This window comes from Hypomesus transpacificus, chromosome 16, assembly GCF_021917145.1.
Source record: "Hypomesus transpacificus isolate Combined female chromosome 16, fHypTra1, whole genome shotgun sequence".
NCBI classification, from domain to species: Eukaryota; Metazoa; Chordata; class Actinopteri; order Osmeriformes; family Osmeridae; genus Hypomesus; species Hypomesus transpacificus.
The window spans coordinates 2,681,943-2,702,460 of NC_061075.1; the positions used below are offsets into that span (position 1 = coordinate 2,681,943).

General features: G+C 52.3%; 1 protein-coding gene across 3 annotated transcripts; it reads right to left on the reverse strand.

Moving 5' to 3' along the window:
- Positions 1-71: 71 nt before the first annotated feature.
- Positions 72-18,607, reverse strand: cc2d2a (coiled-coil and C2 domain containing 2A). 3 transcript variants are annotated; one of them, XM_047037248.1, is made up of 39 exons: positions 18,321-18,607; positions 17,784-17,898; positions 17,544-17,649; positions 17,091-17,141; positions 16,309-16,389; positions 15,987-16,119; positions 15,675-15,796; positions 15,044-15,145; positions 14,781-14,879; positions 14,416-14,667; positions 13,815-13,971; positions 12,816-12,952; positions 12,410-12,541; positions 12,068-12,277; positions 11,399-11,505; positions 11,095-11,235; positions 10,804-10,960; positions 10,411-10,697; positions 9,920-10,097; positions 9,341-9,494; positions 9,003-9,150; positions 8,605-8,743; positions 8,221-8,424; positions 8,026-8,118; positions 7,810-7,901; positions 6,597-6,764; positions 5,797-5,902; positions 5,603-5,712; positions 5,351-5,447; positions 5,056-5,154; positions 4,596-4,772; positions 4,061-4,264; positions 3,816-3,905; positions 3,617-3,730; positions 3,357-3,491; positions 2,941-3,063; positions 2,795-2,853; positions 2,503-2,680; positions 72-1,975 (listed from the first exon to the last, which is right to left on the reverse strand). In XM_047037248.1, the coding sequence occupies exons 2-39, from the start codon at positions 17,798-17,800 to the stop codon at positions 1,787-1,789; spliced, it is 5,148 nt and encodes a 1,715-aa protein (XP_046893204.1). In that variant the 5' UTR covers positions 17,801-17,898; positions 18,321-18,607; the 3' UTR covers positions 72-1,786. The 3 variants fall into 3 exon arrangements, with proteins under 3 accessions (XP_046893204.1, XP_046893203.1, XP_046893205.1); XM_047037247.1 differs by lacking the exon at positions 18,321-18,607 and adding an exon at positions 18,246-18,294; XM_047037249.1 differs by lacking the exons at positions 17,091-17,141; positions 18,321-18,607 and adding an exon at positions 18,246-18,294.
- Positions 18,608-20,518: the final 1,911 nt, after the last annotated feature.

The following is a 20,518-nucleotide window of genomic DNA, read 5'->3' on the forward strand; positions in this document are numbered from 1 at the left end:
TCACCCACTCTCCCTCACCCACTCTCCCTCACCCACTCCCCCTCACCCACTCCCTCCCTCACTCTCTCTCCCTCACCCACTCCCTCCCTCACCCACTCCCTCCCTCACCCACTCCCTCCCTCATCCCTCTGCCTTCCTTCATCCCTCACCATTGTTTTTCATTGCACTTTAATATTGGAATAGTATTTGCTGTATTTTGTGTCACCCCTATAAAAACTGTTATTTTGAGGAAACTGTAACACAAAATAATGTTGGCTTTGTGTTTCTGGGAATTTGCGTATCTTGGAACCCTTAGAAAAGGAAGATATATAAATGGTGGTGTTTGATGAAGTATCTGCCAATGTAAATTGTTAGCGTTTTTTTGATCTGGAAATGTTTTTGGAAGTGTTTCAGGACAGCTAACGTGAGCAGCAAGTCCTCACACAATCCTTTAGTGAGTTTAACCTTGTGTCTGGTAACAACAGTCTCCTGTCCTCCTCTGCTACGGTGTCTGAACCCATTATTGATATCTGACGTTTAGAGTTGAACTGATTCACTGATTAAAAGTAGCAGCAATAGATCAGGACATCTTTGGTGGTGTTGTGGTTCCTAATTTCTCCCGGCACATAATACATATAGATAATAATTCTGTAATTCTGCAGAGTGCTTTCCACATGTATGTTCAGGTATTTATGAACATGTCTCGTTCTGTCAACATGGTGGTTCTGTTCAAGCCAGTGCGCAGCTACGTTCAACGCTCAAGTTTCCATTTAAACAAACCTCCTCTGTTGTGTCAGGGCTCAACGTGGTAACCCTGGTAACTGCAGGGTGGGGTCAAATGACCCGGCCAAGTTACGGAGCTTGTGTCTGAGTCAAGTAAAAGCATGGTGACACAGTGAGTGGGGGTAGGAGTGAGCTGACGGGTATGGAGTAGAGGGTTAGGAGCTAGGTGTGTGGGACCTCACCCTCCAGTCATCCACAGGGTTCTCATCTGAGCAGGAAACCTCCAGGTGAATCTGATCACTGTGCCTCAACACCCTGGGGATAAGTCCACATTCTCACTAGAACTCTCCAGACAGGAAGGCGATTTCTCAGTAGGTCTCGCCTGACAGGAAGTCAATGTGTCAGAAGTGAGGAGAGACTGGGTGAGAGCAACCCCCTAGAGAGCAGCTGTGGTAATAACCCAGCACAACACAAACGCACAACACACACTCGGCACCCCACGTTTACCTTCAGGAGAAACGCTGTGCTTGGACAGTCTCTCCATGACTTCTAATCAGTTATGTCATATTCGGAAGCAGAAATAATAAAAGTGTCTTGGATCTAAAATGCTGTCTGTGACCTTGTGTGTGTGTCCTGTCTGCTACTGAGGAGAAGGGAATGGCTACCATATCAGCAAGATGTCATCTGAAATGAAACGACTCATTTTATTACATAAAAGGTTCATGATGTAAAATGATATATTAAATGTTGTAAAATGACACTATAATAGTTCCATAAACATTTACAGTGCTGTATTCTGGCATTTCAAGCCGAGCGTGAACTTTGGTAAAACGCAGACATACAAGTGATAAAAAGGCTCAGTGTTTATGCTTACCCTCTCGTATTAAACTGACGTACAAATAACTTAAACCTGAATTGTGCTTCACAAACGTCAACATACAAAATCTGATATTCCTTAAAAACAGGAAGTTACACACACTCACCATACACACACACTTGCCCTATACACACACACTCGCCCCACACACACACACACACTCGCCCTACACACATATACAGGGTCTGCCTGTCCAGGTCCGCCGGGCTAGCGTGTGCGTACGAGCGAGGCCAAGTACACCCAGACAGAGAGGACATTGTTGGGGTAGGGGTGCACGTACACGGCCAGGGCAAACTCCACGTTGGACGCCTCCACATTGTGGACCCCCGTGCTGTAGACCGCCTCCACCACAGGCCGGATCTCAGAGAAGGGCAGGTGGAGGGGAAAGCCCGAGATCTGGAGGAGGAACATGGAGAGGTTTAGGAGAGCTGGAGCATCACCCGGTAGTCTCCCAGCCTCCCAGCCCCAGCCTCACCCTGTAGTCTCCCAGCCTCCCCCCCAGCCCCAGCCTCACCCTGTAGTCTCCCAGCCTCCCCCCCAGCCTCACCCTGTAGTCTCCCAGCCTCCCCCCCGGCCCCAGCCTCACCCTGTAGTCTCCCAGCCTCCCCCCCCAGCCCCAGCATCACCCTGTAGTCTCCCAGCCTACCCCCAGCCCCAGCCTCACCCTGTAGTCACCCATCCTCCCCCCCAGCCCCAGCCTCACCCGGTAGTCTTCAGCCTCCGCCCCAGCCCCAGCCTCACCCTGTAGTCTCACAGCCCCAGCCTCACCCTGTAGTCTCTCAGCCTCCCCCCCAGCCCCAGCCTCACCCTGTAGTCTCTCAGCCTCCCCCCCAGACCCAGCCTCACCAGTAGTCACCCAGCCTCCCACCCAGCCCCAGCCTCACCCGGTAGTCTCCCAGCCTCCCCCCCAGCCCCAGCCTCACCCGGTAGTCTCCCAGCAGGCTCTGCAGCTCCAGGCGGTGCTCGTCCGCCACGTCCCGCCCCCTGCTGAGCTCCAGACGGGGCAGGAAGTGGCGCAGCGTGGAGGTGCAGTACCGGTTCCAGCGTGTCGGCTGCCGGGGGCGCCACTCCATGATCTTCTCCTTCAGGATCTTCTCTACCCTGCAGGGAACACGTTCAGACCGGTTCAGACTGCTTTATTCTCGTTCACACAGAACCCCCCCCCCCCCCTTGCCTATCTCCTCTCACCTGTCCTGTCCCCACCCCCCTCCTCACCTGTCCTGCAGCTCTGCAGCAGCGGTCTTGTCCGTGCGGCGATAGACCAGCTCCTCAGGCTGCAACACAAGATAGCACAGGTCAGCAACATGGCCTTGGCACACGTACACACACACGTACACACACACACACCCTGGAGAGTGTACCTGCACACTGGAGAGCCCAGGGTTGGGGAAGGAGCGTGAGAAGAAAGGCTTCCACAGCTTGGCCTTGGTCACGTCAAAGCTGATCCTCATAGGAGACGTGTACACCTGGGTGTTGAACCACACCTGGAGCAGCAAACACACAGCCGTCACCACCGGGATTAGAGCCGGGCACAGCATTCATTACCACTGGGATAAGAACTGGACACGGCATTCATTACCACTGGGATTAGAACAGCGCACTGCATTTATTACCACTGGGGTTAGAACCGCGCACAGCATTCATTACCACTGGGGTTAGAACCACGCACATCATTCATTACCACTGGGATTAGAACAGCGCACTGCATTCATTAGCCCTGGGATTAGAATAGAGCATAGCATTCATTAGCCCTGGGATTAGAAGGAAGCGGCCTCACATTGTCAGCGCTGACCAGACAGCCCACGGCCTGCAGGGGGCAGAAGGTGTCGTACTGGCCGTAGAACTGACCACTGCAGGGGTTCCACACCAGGTAGCGACTCTGCTCGTAGGTCAACACGTAGGCTGTGGGGCCCTGGGAGGAGAGGACACACACACACACAGAGCATCTCACACAAACTGCTTCAAACACAAAGCAATCCACACAGCTTTTAGACACACAGCATCTCACACACACACACGCACACTGATGACCATCACCTCAGGAACAGCCGTGCCAATGATGAGCCAGGTCTTCTTGCCCAGGGACAGGAAGTAGTTACACAGCAGCACGGCGTGCTCCTCCTCATCTCCCGCCAGCAGCGTCAGGAATTGCTGAGAAGAAGATAAGAGAGACAGACCTGTAGAGCATGAAGGCCAGGACCACAGGCCGAGGTAGACGGAGAGAAATTTCACTTACATCGCAGGTGCTCCACAGATCGCAGACACCAGCGAACGAGACGCTGTCCGGCAGAGAGGGGATGAGAGACACAAACCTGGCAACCAGCTCCTGGGAAGCGACCGAGAAGAAAGAGGGAGGTTTATAACCGGCTGCTGTGCGGCACTCCCACCACCAGGGGTGGGGCTAGAGCCAACTTTAAAACATTGAGAGGTTGAGACAACGTCAAAAAGGGAACATAACGCGGATGTTTGCACGGTGCTGACCGCCGTGTCCTGGGGGCTGTTGGGGGAGGCGTCCAGCAGCTCCTGGGGGGGGTTGAGGGGGCGCAGGAAGCGCGTGATGAACACCGTCTTCCCGTTGATGTCGATGACGGTGGTGAGGCACGGCCGGTCCGGGAGGCCCAGCGCCGCCTCGCACTCAAACGCCTCCGACGCCTGCAGCACCCGCTCGTTCTCCTGGGAGTCAAACTGACACAGGGGTACGAGGGTTGTCAAGGATCTGTGGGTAAGGTCGAGGAGGGGGTGGGGGCTAGTCTGATCTGATCTAGTCTAGGCTAGCAAGTGGCTCAGTCATGTGACCAGCGGCTCGGTCGTGTGACTGAAGAGTTACCTTCACCTCCTTCATCTAGCAGAGGCAGCAGAGCGAGGAGAAGAGAGAAGACAGGAAGCGAACAATAAACCGATACAAAAATAATATGAATGGTAAAATCAAAGGTAAACAAAGACAAAAAATAATAATCATGTCAAGACACCAACTGACCGGCAGACAGACAGACAGAGTTAGACAGAACGGCCTTACCTTGTCCCTGACTGTTTCCCCAGGCACCAGCTGGGGTTCTATGGTGATGAACAGGGTGATGAAGGCTCCCTCACTCAGGCTGCGCACCGCGTCGTAACCCCCCTCGCTGCCCAGGCTGCGCTCCTTGCTGTAGCCTAGCAACACCGCAGGCGTGTCCACCTTGAACGTGCCGTCGATCTGCCACAACAAACACACTCGGATCAGACAGGGTAGAGATCTGCCTGCTGTGCTGTGCTGTGGGCTGGCCTGCTGTGCTGTGCTGTGCTGTGGTCTGGCCTGCTGTGCTGTGCTGTGCTGTGGGCTGGCCTGCTGTGCTGTGCTGTGCTGTGCTGTGGGCTGGCCTGCTGTGCTGTGGGCTGGCCTGCTGTGCTGTGCTATGGGCTGGCCTGCTGTGCTGTGCTGTGCTGTGGGCTGGCCTGCTGTGCTGTGCTGTGCTGTGGGCTGGCCTGCTGCGTCTCACCCTGGACTGGAAGTAGATGGTGCTGAAGGGGATCCTGACGGCTCCCAGCCAGTGTTTCTCCAGGCGAGTGTGGAGCTCCCTGCCCCGGTCCAGCTCCTCCTGGAGCACAGCAACACACACACACACACGTCACAACACAATCAGCATCACACACACACTCAGTGTCACACACACACACACTGAGCCTCATCAGACAGGCTCACGATGCTGTGCCGATCCCAGTCGACACACGAGGTCCTGGGACCCTCCCAAGGTCAGAGGTCACAGCTGCCGAGGTCACACGGTTCCCACTCACCCCTCCCACCTCGTAGACGACCTCGTCGAAGATGTTGATGAAGACCTCGTCCTTCACGGCCTGCAGGCTGGCGGTGCTGTAGTCTCCGTTGGGGGCACTGGGGGGGGGACACAACACATCGGGAGGTTGGTTAGCAACGCCAGCATATATCCAATGACATCGATACTGAGATCATATGATAGTCAATGGTGTTGCCAGGGTGGAACAGTGTTGCCAGGATGGAATGGTGGGGGTGACCAGGCGGGGCCTCACCTGAAGGGCAGGGCCAGCTCCTCGTTCCAGCAGGGGTTGGGTCCGTCGGCCGTGGTGGTCTGGAGGAGCGTCCTCTGGAACGACACCTCCACAAAGGGCCGCACCTGGACCTGGACACACACACACACGTAAGACAAACACACACACACACCTACTAGCCTCCCCTCACACAGGTGGTGTTCAGGCAGGTGTACCTGGTTGAGCAGCCAGTCGCTGGCCTGCGCGGCACTCTGGGAAGCCGGGCCTGCGGAGAAGGCCTCTGTGAAGGAGCGAGACGACTTGGACGCCACGGCCGGTTTGCTGGGAGACAAATACACAGTTAACAACCAATGATACCTCACCCTTACACTGTCCCAATTATACCTCACCTAAACCTCCACCCTGCCTGATTGGGGATATGAGGTACGGTGGGGGTACCTGGTTTGAAGTAGGGTAGGGGGTACCTGGTGTGAGGTAGGGGGGGCCTGGTGTGAGGTAGGGTAGGAGGTACCTGGTGTGAGGTTGGGGGGGCCTGGTGTGAGGTAGGGTAGGGGGTACCTGGTGTGAGGTAGGGGGGTACCTGGTGTGAGGTAAGGGGTACCTGGTGTGATGTAGGGGGTACCTGCTATGAGGTAGGGGGGATACCTGGTGTGAGGTAGGAGGTACCTGGTGTGAAGTAGGGTAGGGGGTACCTGGTGTGAGGTAGGGGGTACCTGGTGTGAGGTAGGGGGTACCTGGTGTGAGGTAGGGTAGGGGGTACCTGGTTTGAGGTAAGGTAGGGGGTACCTGGTGTGAGGTAGGGGATACCTGGTGTGAGGTAGGGTAGGGGGTACCTGGTGTGAGGTAAGGTAGGGGGTACCTGGTGTGAGGTAGGGGGTACCTGGTGTGAGGTAGGCGGGGGTACCTGGTGTGAGGTAGGGGATACCTGGTGTGAGGTAGGCGGGGGTACCTGGTGTGAGGTAGGGGATACCTGGTGTGAGGTAGGCGGGGGTACCTGGTGTGAGGTAGGGGGTACCTGGTCTGGGGCTTGCGTACGGGGATGTCGTAGGCACGGATGATGTTGAGCAGCAGCTTGATGTCCCCGTCAGAGAGGTTCTGGGCCGTCACCTTCTTCCTCTCCTTCCTCTGGGGCTTCAGGGGCCGCTTGGGCTCGGCCAGCTTGAACAGGTTCAGGCCCAGCACCCTGGGGGCCATGGCAACACACACACAGTTAGGCTCAGCACCCTGGGGGCCATAGCAACACACACACAGTTAGGTCCAGCACCCTGGGGGCCATGGCAACACACACACAGTTAGGGCCGGCACACTGATGTTACAGCCATAATCACGCGGTCACACACACAAGCCCACACACACTCTCTCACGTGCACAGACACACACACACACTTCCAGACGTATACACGCTCAAAAACACACGGAGGTAACCACATCTGATACAGGAGGAATCAGAGTCTGCTGCTGCTGGAGGTCTACATGAGCATCTATCCTTCACTGACAAAGGAAACTATGGCAACACTACAGTATTATGGGATGTCACCTACAGACAGACACACACAGGGAGCGGTCAGGGGAGTAAGAATAGAGAACCCGAGCAACATACCCGTGCCCTGCACCCCTGCACCCAGAGAAGAGGACACGACAGAACAGAGCATGAGGTTACCAAGCAGACCATGAACACATGAATCAGAGCACAACCACATGAATGAATGAAAACAGACAAGGTTAGTTCAAATAATGATTGCGTGCATGCCACCCAAAACAGAGATTGTGCAAATGAAATGAAATCGGCAAAAGTACATTTGAAAAGCTGGGAAGCTAGCGATACATGTGTAGCTAGAAAACCACCAGAGGTCCGGTCATACACATCCACGCTCAGGCAAACCAGGTTTAGATCAGAAAGCCAGATTTAGATCAGAAAGCCCAGGTTTATGTTCTCAGTCCTGGCAGAACTCAAGACAGCGTTACTACAGGCTAGACCTGCCCAGAACTCCAGTTCACACTGACAGCTCTACTGCACTGAGACAGAGGGCCATGAAGACTGAGTTAAGACTGACGCCAAGAGATGAGAAACTCCTAAATCTGTGGATCATCACTCACCTGCTGTCTATGCTAATGTGAACCATATGTGCCGAGTAGAAATCACATCTGTCACACACACATCATCACACGTCCTGCAGTGTGCCGTACTTCCACTGAAAGTTTTCATGACATCATGACAGTGTTTTTACCCGATGCTTGGAACCTCCTCCTCGACAACCAGGTCCGACAAGAGGAAGTGATGCTTAGCAACAAGGAAACGGTTGATGACCGACTCTCTGATCTGAAAGAGAGAGAGATAGAAGAGAGAGAAGACAGAGGGCGAGAGAGAGAGAGACCACGTCAGACCCACTGCAGTATAACTAGCATGTCAGGTGATACCTCACCCAAGTCAGAGAGGGTCTCACCTTCTGCAGGTACTTGGCCACCAGGGCCCTGTGTGCGTCCAGGTGCTCCTTGGTGTCGATGACCTCCCCCTCCTTCAGCCTTCTCTCATACTCCTGCAACGACAGAACAACAACAACCCTGGCTGAACCTCCGGAACCTTCTCCCTCGAGGTGTCCTACCTGGAGCACAGTGTGTGTGTGGAATCCCTTCTCTACCTGGAACACCTTCTCCGTGACCTCGCGCTCCAAGGCAGGAACACACTTGTAGTTGCGGAACTCTGCCACTTCCTGACTCCGCAGGCGGAGCAGGCGGAACCTGCGGGAGCGCTCCATTTCCTCCTCCGACAGGAAGGTGAACTCCTCCTGCAGCTGCTCCAGTCGGAAGTACTCTGGCGCCCTCACCTCGCCACTACTGGCCACCTGGGGGGAGAGGGGCGGAGAGAGAGAGTAAGAGACATAGGGAGACAATGGCATAGAGATAAGTGAGAGAGAGGGAGAGAGAGAGACACAGTGGTCGAGAGACAGAGATATCAAGTCAAAGTGATGAAGTGAATCTCCTTCCGAGGCCTCTTGGGGTCGTGACCCCCTGACCTTGCTGACCTTGAGCAGCTGCATGATGGCGGCGTTGTTGGGGTCGTTGGGGTCTAGGCGAGACTCAGTGGCCCACTCGCCCAGCTTCCTCACGTCGCTCAGACCGGACGCGCCGATGCAGGCTACCGCATCCAGCTGCTTCAGACCACTAGAGAGAGAGAGAGAGATGGATAAAGCAAGGGTGAGAGAGAGAGAGTGAGCGAGAGATTGAAGAATGAAAAGAGGGAGGCAGAGAAAGAGGGACAGAAAGAGAAGGAGAATGGTGAAGGGAGAGAGGGTGAGACGGTAGTATGTCAGCCGTATGTTCAGCAGTCTCGTACGTGACCAGGGCTGGGTCCAGGGAGGGTGTAGTTCAGGGTCCAGTATTGGGACCAGTGCATGACCAGCACGGGGTCAGGGGGTCCTACCTGTGCATGGCGCTGGGGCGCTGGGCAGTGGGCGGGGCCAGGGGCAGGCCGTCCTCCCCCAGGGCCCAGGACACACAGCAGGACAGCTTCCCAGAGGTCAGCAGGGTCAGACGGTTACTGCCGTCCACCTCGAAGGAGAAAGGCACGTCTGAGAGAGGAGGAGGAGGAGGAGCAGGAGAGGGGGATAGAAAAAGGGAGACCGAGAGAGAAAGAACAAGAGAGAGAAGAGAGACAGGGATGGAGGAAGAGAAAAAGGAGGAAGAGAGTCTAGTCTCACTGAATATGTGTGAGTACGTGTACACAGACAAGTGCCGGTGTGTGTGTGTGTGTGTGCGTACCACTGCCCACGCCCTCGTGGTCAAACATGACCCTGAGGTTGCTGCTGAACTCCAGCTGCTCGGTGGGGGCGCTGTCTGTCAGGGTGGAGGGCTCGGGGGCCGGCACACACACCTCGGCCAGGAGAGAGGACGACGAGCCCGCCGCCTCAAACACCTGCAGGGGGGCGGACATGGACGCACAGGCAGGCAGACAGGTGAGCAGGCAGACAGGTGAGCAGGCAGACAGGTGAGCAGGTAGACAGGTGAGCAGGCAGACAGGTAAGCAGGCAGACAGGTAAGCAGCCAGACAGGTGAGCAGGCAGACAGGTGAGCAGGCAGACAGGTAAGCAGGTAGACAGGTAAGCAGGCAGACAGTCAGTCAGACAGACATCGTTAAAACCTGTTAAGACCTCTATTGTACAATGACATGGCAGCCTGTTTCTATGTAGCGATCTTATACTACGTTATTAACAACTGATCTCACAGGGGCAATGTCTGAAGATCCAGATATCCAGAGGGGACACCTTCCAGGAAGTGAGACCCTCCGGGAAGTGAGACCCTGCAGGAAGGTAGAGACCCTGCAGGAGAGACGTTCTGTACCTGCAGTTTGATGCTCTCAGGCCAGTTGATGATCTTCAGGTTGAAGATCTGACCAAAGTGCACTCGGAAGTCCGAGGTGAGGGAGCGACTGTCTGTTCTGGAGACTTCTTTGTCGTTGTACAAGACCTTGATGAAGAGAGACCGCTTGGCCACGTCCTCTCTCCGTGAAGACTCGGCCCTGCAGGACAACACAGAGACGCCCCAGAGACTCACAACCTTCCTGTCTTTGCAACTTTTTCATTCCCTGTCTGCCTCTCTCTCTGACTCGCTCTCTGCCTCGCTCTCTGCCTCTCTCTCTGCCTCTCTCTCTGCCTCTCTCTCTGCCTCTCTCTCTGCCTCTCTCTCCTTACATATTTATGAACCTTTAAATTGTATTAATTGAACAGACGTTTCCATCCAAAGTGAAATGATGACATGCTCCACATGCTAATAAAATTAAAACAGTAGAGCAGAAAATCAAGGATCAGCAGAGTGCCTGACCACAGCGTTACCTGGGACACTGGTCGTTGGTGGTGATGTTCCCTGATGTGGTGAGCTCCGGGACCAGGATGGGATCTCCTGGTTTCCTGCGGATCCTGGACGCTCTCTCCCGGACCTCCTGCTCCACGGAGCCCAGGTCTGGAACATCCGGGGGGCGGGGCTTGGCGGGCCCCTCCCCCAGGTCCCCGCCACCTTCATCCTGGTCGTCGTCTTCATCGTCGTCTTCATCCTCCTCCTCTCCCTCCTCCTGGCCCCTCCTCTTTTTCTTCTTCTTCTTCTTCTTCTTCTTCTTGGCTCTCTGAAAGGGACAGGGTTGCTCGTTGGGACACGCTGTGGGGGGGTTTCCTGCCCCTCCTTCCACTGGAGAGCGATGATGTTCCCGCCCCAGAGAGAGAGACCCCCACCTGCTTCCTCCTCCAGTCCTTCCACTCGTCCTGCCGCCTCCTGAAGTCGGCCGCCTTCCGCTGGTAGTCCTCCTCGGCCTCCGCCCGCAGCTCCATCGCCTCCATCTGGATCTCCTCCTCAGCCCCCTGCTCGTCCTCCTGCCGCTCCACCTCCTCCCTGGGTGATGGGGGGGGGGGAAGCGGGGACAGAGGGAGAACGATGGAGGGGGGAGGCGGGCAGAAGGCGGGGGTAAAAAAGGGGGCCTGGTGGGTGTGTGTATGTGCGTGTGTCGATCTGCGTGCGTGCGGTACCTCCTGAGATAGAGCTTGAAGGGCGTGTTGGTGAACCTCTGGAAGTCCCTCAGAGCTTTGATCTCCTTCCAGGACTTGATGATGCTCTTCAGCAGCGTGCGGTCCTTCTCCTGCTCGCTGTCCCTCAGACGCCGGGTGCTCCTGTCGCAGAGAAGAGCCAGCTTCCTGGATCATCCAGGCCAGCTTCCCCGTTTCCCCCGGGGAAACCTAGGCCCAACCAAGGCCTAACCCCGCCCCAGTCACCTCAGGAGCGGAGGCCATCTGAAGGGGAGCTGTGATTGGTTCCTAACGGTCGGTTGCTCACCTGACTTCCTGTATGTATTCGGATATCCTGTGCTGCATGACGGGGCTGAGGCTGTGTCCTCGATGGGTCTCCAGCATGGTCCTCAGGGCATTCCTCAGACCACTCAGCTACAGGAGACAAGGACACAGGAGGTAGGAGACAGGAGGAAGGAGACAAGGACGTGGGAGGTTACAGGTAGGAGACAGGAGGTAGGAGACAGTACCTCATATCACTGAGCCACCCCCCCTCCCCCCCAGGAATATCTTCTCAGTGTCTAGTCTGTACCTTGACAGTGAGGTGTCTAGTCTGCACCTTAACAGTGAGGTGTCTAGTCTGTACCTTGACAGTGAGGTGTCTAGTCTGTACCTTAACAGTGAGGTGTCTAGTCTGTACCTTGACAGTGAGGTGTCTAGTCTGTACCTTAACAGTGAGGTGTCTAGTCTGTACCTTGACAGTGAGGTGTCTAGTCTGTACCTTGACAGTGAGGTGTCTAGTCTGTACCTTGACAGTGAGGTGTCTAGTCTGCACCTTAACAGTGAGGTGTCTAGTCTGTACCTTGACAGTGAGGTGTCTAGTCTGTACCTTAACAGTGAGGTGTCTAGTCTGTACCTTGACAGTGAGGTGTCTAGTCTGTACCTTGACAGTGAGGTGTCTAGTCTGTACCTTAACAGTGAGGTGTCTAGTCTGTACCTTGACAGTGAGGTGTCCGGTGAGGTTGTTGTGCTGCCTGGTGAGGTGCTGGTCGTACAGCTGGGCCAGGCGCGCTGCCAGGACGTGCTCGCGGCTGAAGAGGGGGTGATGGGAGAAGACGAGGCCCGACACGTCCACATCCAGCTGGTAGTCTCCCTCCGTGTCCCTGGGCCCAGTCAGGTACAGGCTGGCCGGGCTGGAGAGCAGAGCCTGGGGTGGACACACGCAGCACACCCCTCAGCAGACACACAGACCCCCACTGACTCACACAGCGGTGGCAGGGTTGTGTGTGACGTGTTTGTGTGTTTGTGGTGGAGTGGTTTAGTGGGTGGGTGTGTGTACCTTCCTGTAGAACGTCTGCAGGGCGGGGTCCAGGTCGTCCTCCAGGTGGAACAGGGGGGGTCTGGTGGACGACTCCTTGATGGGGTCGGGCAGGGCCATGATCCTGCCGTCATCCCCAAACCACTTCCTGCCCTGCTCAGAGAAAACAGCCAATCAGGGACCAGAAAACTGGATACATACTGATGAAAACTTATGACGATCACTGGCTAGTTTATGTTATCATGTTTATATTTCGTATCTTGGAATTGATCAAGTATTTGTAGTCTAATCTATTCTGATCTAATTCAATATAATCTAGTGCTGTGCAGATCAACCAATAAGGGTGTCGGATGGTTGCGATGGTTTAGGTGTTGCTGGTTTCAGGGGTCAGGGTTTTTCCAGGGTTACCATGGCGCCGCTGATGTACCTGCTCCTGCTTCAGGATACGGTTCTCCAGGATGTTCTGATTGGTCAGGCATACAGGTGGCCTCTCCCCCACGTACAGCCCCTCCTCCTCCAGGAAGCGAGGACGCATATTCTCCGCCAGCTTGCAGGCGGCCGGGGCTGTGACCACAACACAGACACGAGTTACAGGGGAGGGACTTGTTCTCAAAAGACGCTCCTAACCTCCCTCCTATCAACGTCACAAATCCCCTCATAGTGTTCCAAGAGTTTTGGAGTTAAGTTACACGTTAACAAACACATTTCCTAACAGAACGACGACAGGAGACAGGATTTTGACAGGGGAGTTGGTGTGTTTTGCGGAAGGTACCTCTCTCTGGAGATCAGCTGTTATGAGGAGATACTCTGGTGGAGTTTTAGATGTTCTCTTTGGCTGACTGTTCTCTGTGGGTGACTGTTCTCTCTGGGTGACTATTGTCTTTGGGTGACTGTCCTCTCTGGGTGACCGTTCTCTCTGGGTGACTCTTCTCTCTGGGTGACCGTTCTCCCTGGGTGACCGTTCTCCCTGGGTGACCGTTCTCCCTGGGTGACTGTTCTCTCTGGGTGACTGTTCTTTCTGGGTGACTGTTCTCTCTGGGTGACTGTCCTCTCTGGGTGACTCTTCTCTCTGGGTGACTCTTCTCTCTGGGTGACTCTTCTCTCTGGGTGACTCTTCTCTCTGGGTGACCGTTCTCCCTGGGTGACCGTTCTCTCTGGGTGACCGTTCTCTCTGGGTGACTGTTCTCTCTGGGTGACTGTTCTTTCTGGGTGACTGTTCTCTCTGGGTGACTGTCCTCTCTGGGTGACTGTTCTCTCTGGGTGACTGTTCTCTCTGGGTGACTGTCCTCTCTGGGTGACTGTTCTCTCTGGGTGACTGTCCTCTCTGGGTGACTGTTCTCTCTGGGTGACTGTTCTCTCTGGGTGACTGTTCTCTCTGGGTGACTGTTCTCTCTGGGCATGTTCAGGTGTGGCCATGCTGCATCACCTGTCCTCATGCTCGGCACGAACAGCAGCTCTTTTTCCCGCTGGAGACGGTGCCAGTAGCCCACATACTCCGCCTTCTTCACCACCAGGAAGTCCTGAGCTGATTGGTCGATGATGAAGAGGTCCTCCTCCTCTCTCACCAGTGGGGCGTCCTCGTCCTGCAGCGTAAACAACAACATGTGCATTACTGCAGTGTAAACGACATCTCACCACTCGTACCTACACATGAACACTTTATGTGGTCACGTTTCCTCTCCTGTGTGTCTGATGGACATGTTTCCTTGTTTGGCAGTTTGGAGGCTCTTTGTGGCCTTAGAGAACACGTCTGTTGGACATCTGGTGCTGTCAGCAGAAACGAGTGGATCAAAGTTCTTCTGAAGACCTTCTTCCTCAAGAGTCCTAAATGCTCACTGCACAGAACCACAGCAGATCTTTGGTTTGGTTCTGCTCTGGGACATGAACATGAGATTCTGCTTTGCGTCCACAGTCGAGGTCGATTGAGTTTTAGTGAATTAAGCGGGCCGAAAAGCTCACCACATTATTTGTTTAGGGGGGGGGGAATTAACATTGTATTTAGTATTGTGACGCAAGTTCAGTTTTACCCTCTCCTGAGAGTTCTCCTCATCTTCCTGTTCTCTTCCTGCTTCGCCTGCTTCGCCTGCTTCGCCTGCTTCACCTTCCTCCTCCTCCCCCTCCTCCTCCTCCTCCTCCCCCTCTCCTTCTCCGTCCTCCTCGCCAGCTACCCTGGGCCTTCTCCTTCTCCGGCTGCGTTCCGTCTCTTCCTGAGGCTCGGGGTCAAAGTTGAAGGTGAAGAAGTTGTATGCCTCTTCTGCAGTGGGTAGACCCGTCTCTGCCTGGGAAACCAATGAGGTTCAAAAATAATAATTCATAAAAAATACATAAATCCCCAAATAAGGTAATGAAGTGAACCACAACTCGAGGTGATTCCGCTTGGCCTTCTGCTCACTCTGGTCTCCAGCCTCACACGCCTGGCAGCCTCCCAGAACTTCACTCTTGTGTGTAGGGGGGAGGAGGAGTCCTCTCTCCCGGTCCTGTCCGGGTCAGCCTGCAACACACTGGGGTGATCAGCCCTCCAGAACGGAGAACACAGAGATCCTGGTTCTAGTGCGCCGTGTTTGCGAGTCATGGTGCTGTGTCACGGGGCTGGGTTAGGGTTAAGGGCTGTTTGTTTCGTGTCGTTGTGTCTGTGGGGGTCAGGGGGGTCCTCACCTCTCGGTCAAACCTGGTGAGGGCGTCTCTGTCTCGGAGGCTCTGCAGGCGACTGACAGGCTCTATCGAGGCCTCCTTCTGCAGCAGGCTCTCGGCCTTAGACTGGAACAACAGCAGCCACACACTGAACACGAGCCACATCACGCACGCAATACAACCTTCATGATGCTATTCCCTCTACATAGAGCTTTATGTAGGGAATTATGGGTGCTGCAGAGGGTTCTGTGTGGTTGGGAGGGTTCTATGTGGTAGATAGGGTTCTGTGTGGTTGGGAGGGTTCTTTGTGGTAGATAGGGTTCTGTGTGGTTGGGAGGGTTCTATGTGGTAGATAGGGTTCTGTGTGGTTGGGAGGGTTCTTTGTGGTAGATAGGGTTCTGTGTGGTTGGGAGGGTTCTATGTGGTAGATAGGGTTCTGTGTGGTTGAGAGGGTTCTATGTGGTAGATAGGGTTCTGTGTGGTTGGGAGGGTTCTATGTGGTAGATAGGGTTCTGTGTGGTTGAGAGGGTTCTATGTGGTAGATAGGGTTCTGTGTGGTTGGGAGGGTTCTATGTGGTAGATAGGGTTCTGTGTGGCTGGGACGGTTCTATGTGGTAGATAGGGTTCTGTGTGGTTGGGAGGGTTCTATGTTTACCCTGGCAGCCAGAAGCTTCTCTTTCATCCGGATCCTCATGGAGGTCTCTAAGTGGCTGGGTGTGGCCTGGGACTGGGCCTGGGACTGGGCCTGGGGCTGGGCCTGGGGCAGGGGGGGCAGACCTGGAGGATGCACACAGGTCATAAGACAACACACACATGGACAGCAGATGGGAAGTGGCAGGTATAAACAGGAAGTGGCATGTCTAGACAGGAAGTGGCAGGTATAAACAGGAAGTGGCAGGTATAAACAGGAAGTGGCATGTCTAGACAGGAAGTGGCAGGTATAAACAGGAAGTGCATGGGGACGGACCTCTCTGGCCACCAGTGGGGGGTCTGGAGAGGAAGGATAGCTCGTCCGGCTGGTCATCCTCACTGAGGCGCTGGACGTCAGAGATCTCCTCCACAGTATCCTGACTGGGCTCGCCTGCAGACTCCTCCAGAAGCTTTGAAACAGGAACGAGCATTGGAGCAAATCAGACACACTAATCACACAGAACCAGACCTCCCCACGGGCAAGCTAACACAACAACGCAATTTAATTCCAAAGTAAAAATGTTATCCCAAAACAAACAAAACTACCATAAAATCATTGACAAACTTAAGGTGAAGAAGACATTAATTAAGAAAGTTACCTTCTTTTTCCGTCTCTCCCTCTGGGCCTTTAGGGTGCGTTTGAGTGTCTCTCCAGGGTCCTCCTCTCCACCCGTCAGCTCCTGCAGCAACACAATTGAACATGAACAAATCAAACTCACCCTCCCACTTCTTAACTGTTGTGGTCAACCGCCTCAGGGTCAGTCTACACGCACCACTAGGCTGAATAAACTCGAACCATGACTAGGTCTCAGCTCACCACAACCACATTTACACATTCTATATTTTGTTTGACCTTCTCAGGAGAGCTTGTTTGTAGCATCACAATGCCGCTCTTGAAAGAGGAGAGAGTGAGCACAGTGAATGTATTGGTGGGACAGGACACTGAAGCACAGAGCAGGGCTCAGGGAGGAGAGGAGACTAGGCAGATCTTCAGAGAGGAGAAAGGAGAGGACAGCACTCAGGGAGGAAAGGATAGAGTAGTCTAGACTGGTCTTCAGGATGGAGAGAGTATTGTCTACGACCATAGAGAGACTACTGGAGAGAGAAGCAGTCTAGACAGGTGTTTTGGTAACAGCAAGGTCAATCACAGGATGCTGAACTCACAAACACAGCACACACTCAATGGAAGCTACAGGCTAGCTACAGTGGTACAGCTGCAGGTTAGCTAGTAGCTACAAGCTAGCTACAGCTCCCAGAGAGGTATAGAGGCCAGCTGGCTAGCCTGTAGCTACAGCTATGGGACAGCTTAAGAGCTAAAGAGCTGTGGTAGCTAGCTAGTGGCTACAGCAGGCAGGGAGGCTGCAGGGAGAAGCACACCAACCTCCATGGTCGTCTGTCCTCTGTCCTGACTCCTCTCTGGTGGAACCAGAGCCTAGCAGGTAGACAAGAGCACTTAGACACAGTGTGTGTGTGTGTGTGGGTGTGTGTGTGGGTGTGTATGCATGAGAGAGAGAGAGTGCTTCCCATTGGTTTAAATTGTTAGTAAAAGGTGCCTCCCTTCTGGGTCTTGTTGAGTCTTGCTGAAGAACAGACTCTTCCCCACACTTGGTTGGTCTGTCTGTCTCACACACACACATTCTCTCTCTCACATTCTCTCTCTCACATTCTCTCTCCTCCCTTTCCGCACCCTCTCTCATGGAATCCAGAGGCCAACCATTCATAGGCTATTCCACTCAGAACACAGGCCAACAAGTAGCCAATTATTGGCTGTTGGTAAAACATTTTGAATTTATTAGACATTCTATGATGGAATAACAATCATTTATGCAATTACCTGTGTGTCATCTTTGACTTTTACCAGAGATTCTTGCAAAGCCTGCCGTTTCTTTCTCAGTTTTTCCCTTAAATCACGTTTTCTGCGCAGTTTCTCTCTTATATCTCTGAGATGGGATACAATACAAAAGTTAATACCCTGACGGGAACAAAAAATGTATTCATCTAACAGACGTAAAAATAAACGATGACTTAAAGCTGTCCATTTCTGAACGAAAGTTCACGTAAAATGAGTAATTACCCCGTGGAAGAGAGCATGATGTTATTCTAAACAGATACCACTAAACTCTTCAGCCCTTCAAGTGCACTCCGAGGAAACAGCAACACTGTATCTTAGTGAAGCGGCCAACTTCTCTCTGCATTCAATGTAACAAAGTATGACAGCCAATGTAACAACTTAACATTCACTCCGTGGAACAATGGTGGCTAATGGTTACTTTGTGTTGAGTTTATCGTACTAAAACATGATTGGCATAATGTAGAAAATACTATAGCCAGATTGGGTAAAGGATACCATAATTACAGAGCTTTGAGGAAAACGATAGCAATACAGAAATACTTAATAAAAGCTAAAAACATGAAACAAAGGTCCATTGTTAAAGTATTAACGGGTTACAGCTACATATAACACCACGTTCAGCAATGCGATAGCAAACTAATAATTTGGGTACTTCCCCCCGTGTAATATTACTAAATAGCTTACCGCTATGCCGCTGCCTGGTAACGGGAGATCAACTACCTGTCTACCAACCTTGAAACTAGCTTTGGTGTATCCTACCTTGACTCTTTAAACCGCCCAAGAGATGCCGGGTTTTCATTCATCCAAAGGGATGTCAATCCAACAACGCCAATCTTTTTTTTTTTTTTTTTTTTTTGCGAAAACACAAATCATTACAAAGGTATTGACAGTACGTAAATAAAAACAGTAGCCTACGTACATAAATATAAACCCATTACAACAACACCAATCTCTCAATGCGTCAAACATTTCTCTTTTACGGTGTCCCAAAGCTTCCATTCCTTTGAATATTTTGCAATCAAGTTTACAGGCTACTTCCGGGGCTAGGCACGGGCGAACCGGGCAGCCACCAGGGGCGGTATGAATAGCAGGGAGGCATTTTCCTGTATATGTGTATGGCACCCTCTGCTGGCGTCGAAAAGGTAGTGCGTTTGTGTGTTCAAAACCATTGTCGTACTTTACTTGGTTGGGGAGGGGGGCGGCATGGATGAACTTCTAGCAGGGGAAAACCTTGCCTGCAGGGCCGTAACTACCATTGAGGACACCGAGGTCGTGTCCTCGGTATTTTTTTTCGTATTTCTGTTTTTTTTTTTTGCTTAAATCGTGGTATATAAACTCAAAATAAAGTACACGTGAAACTGACTGCAGGACGATGATCTTGGTCTCCCACAAACCGTAACGTGATTTTATACTTGAAGAGCCGAGTAGCTCAAGAGTTTGGACATATGTGCTGCGCGTCATCAACAAAACGTACTGTCGTTATGGTAACCACCAAACACAAGTCGGACGCTGATGTTTCCGCCATAGACATACCGCTACTGTTAGTGAATAGCCTATGTTAGTTACAGTCACTGGAAGAGGAGCGCAGCAAACTAAACATGTAGGTTAAGAGAAGTTTAAGTGGCAGATGACTGTGAGAAGAAAGATTCATTTTCATGTGGAAATATTGTATTGCAGCAGCGTACTACTCAGATAAGGAAACATCAAATCAAAGTTTGGTTAACTCCGTCAGTACTGTACTGTACCGGTTGTCAATCAATTTCCACCGGTTGAATCAACATTCATTTTGCGATTGATATGATATGTCATTGATGTGATTGATTGAAAATGAAATTCAGTGGCAATTGGGAAATATCAAACTGACTCGCTATCGCTCGGTCGATACGTTCCAGCCTCAGTTTGATATTTCCCGGCATGACCGAACGGTCGAGGTTAGTAAGTAGTTTATTATATGGCAATTTTAGATTCTTTTCATTTTGTAAACGAAAATAAATGGTACCTTTAGGCTAATTGTAGCTAGCTCTTAAGTCTTCTCACGGTGTGTTTCATGTGTTGCCAAGCAACTCATTACTTTTGATAGAAAGCGGACAACATGGTTCTGCTAAAATGGCTTTAATTTCATCACAAAATAACGACACAAGTGATTCAAAGAGTCTGGTCTTCATCCTCACTTTCGATGACAAAGCTTTTCAGCATCATCTGGATAGTAAAACTCAGCAGCTGACTCGTCGATATCGCTCATTTTGAAGCTGACGTCAGAGGGCAATACGGATCCGTATTGACCGGCGAGGAGGGCAACACGCTGGGGTGACTACCCGTTATCCAATCAAAACGCTCGTACCGTCGTTGCCATATAATAATAATTTAAAAAAAATTGTGGTAACTTGCCCTTACTTCATGAGTCCCATAAAGGTCCTTCAAAAAGCCTCAGAATGCCCCATGTTTACCTCAAACTTTCAAAAGCTCCACACCGCCCCATATTCAAATGTCATAATGATGATGTTTTTGCTCCTTAATACTCAATAAGAGAAAATGGCCATATTTAAATAATGTAATTTAAAAAAAATCCGGGGGAGCATGCCCCCGAACCCGCCTAGAAGTTCTGACTCATGACCTCAGTATTTTTTGGGGCCTGCGTACGGCCCTGCTTGCCTGGGGTGCCAATTAGGACCGCCACTGGATCAAATAGTTATAAATGTGTTGTGTAATGTTAAGGAGTTAACAAGTTCAAACTGACATGTATTGCATTGCAGAATTCCAGTTATTTGGCAGCAGTGTAGTGTACAGATCTAAGAAGGGCTTGAATAATTTTTTTGATATCCAAAGATGTTCCAACACTTCTTTGCTCCGCAGACTCTACGTCAGTGTGGATAACTCCACACAAAAACATGAATTATATATTTCAAAATCTGCCTTTATGTTTTTGACTGTGGAGTTTTTTTAAGCATTATCACCTT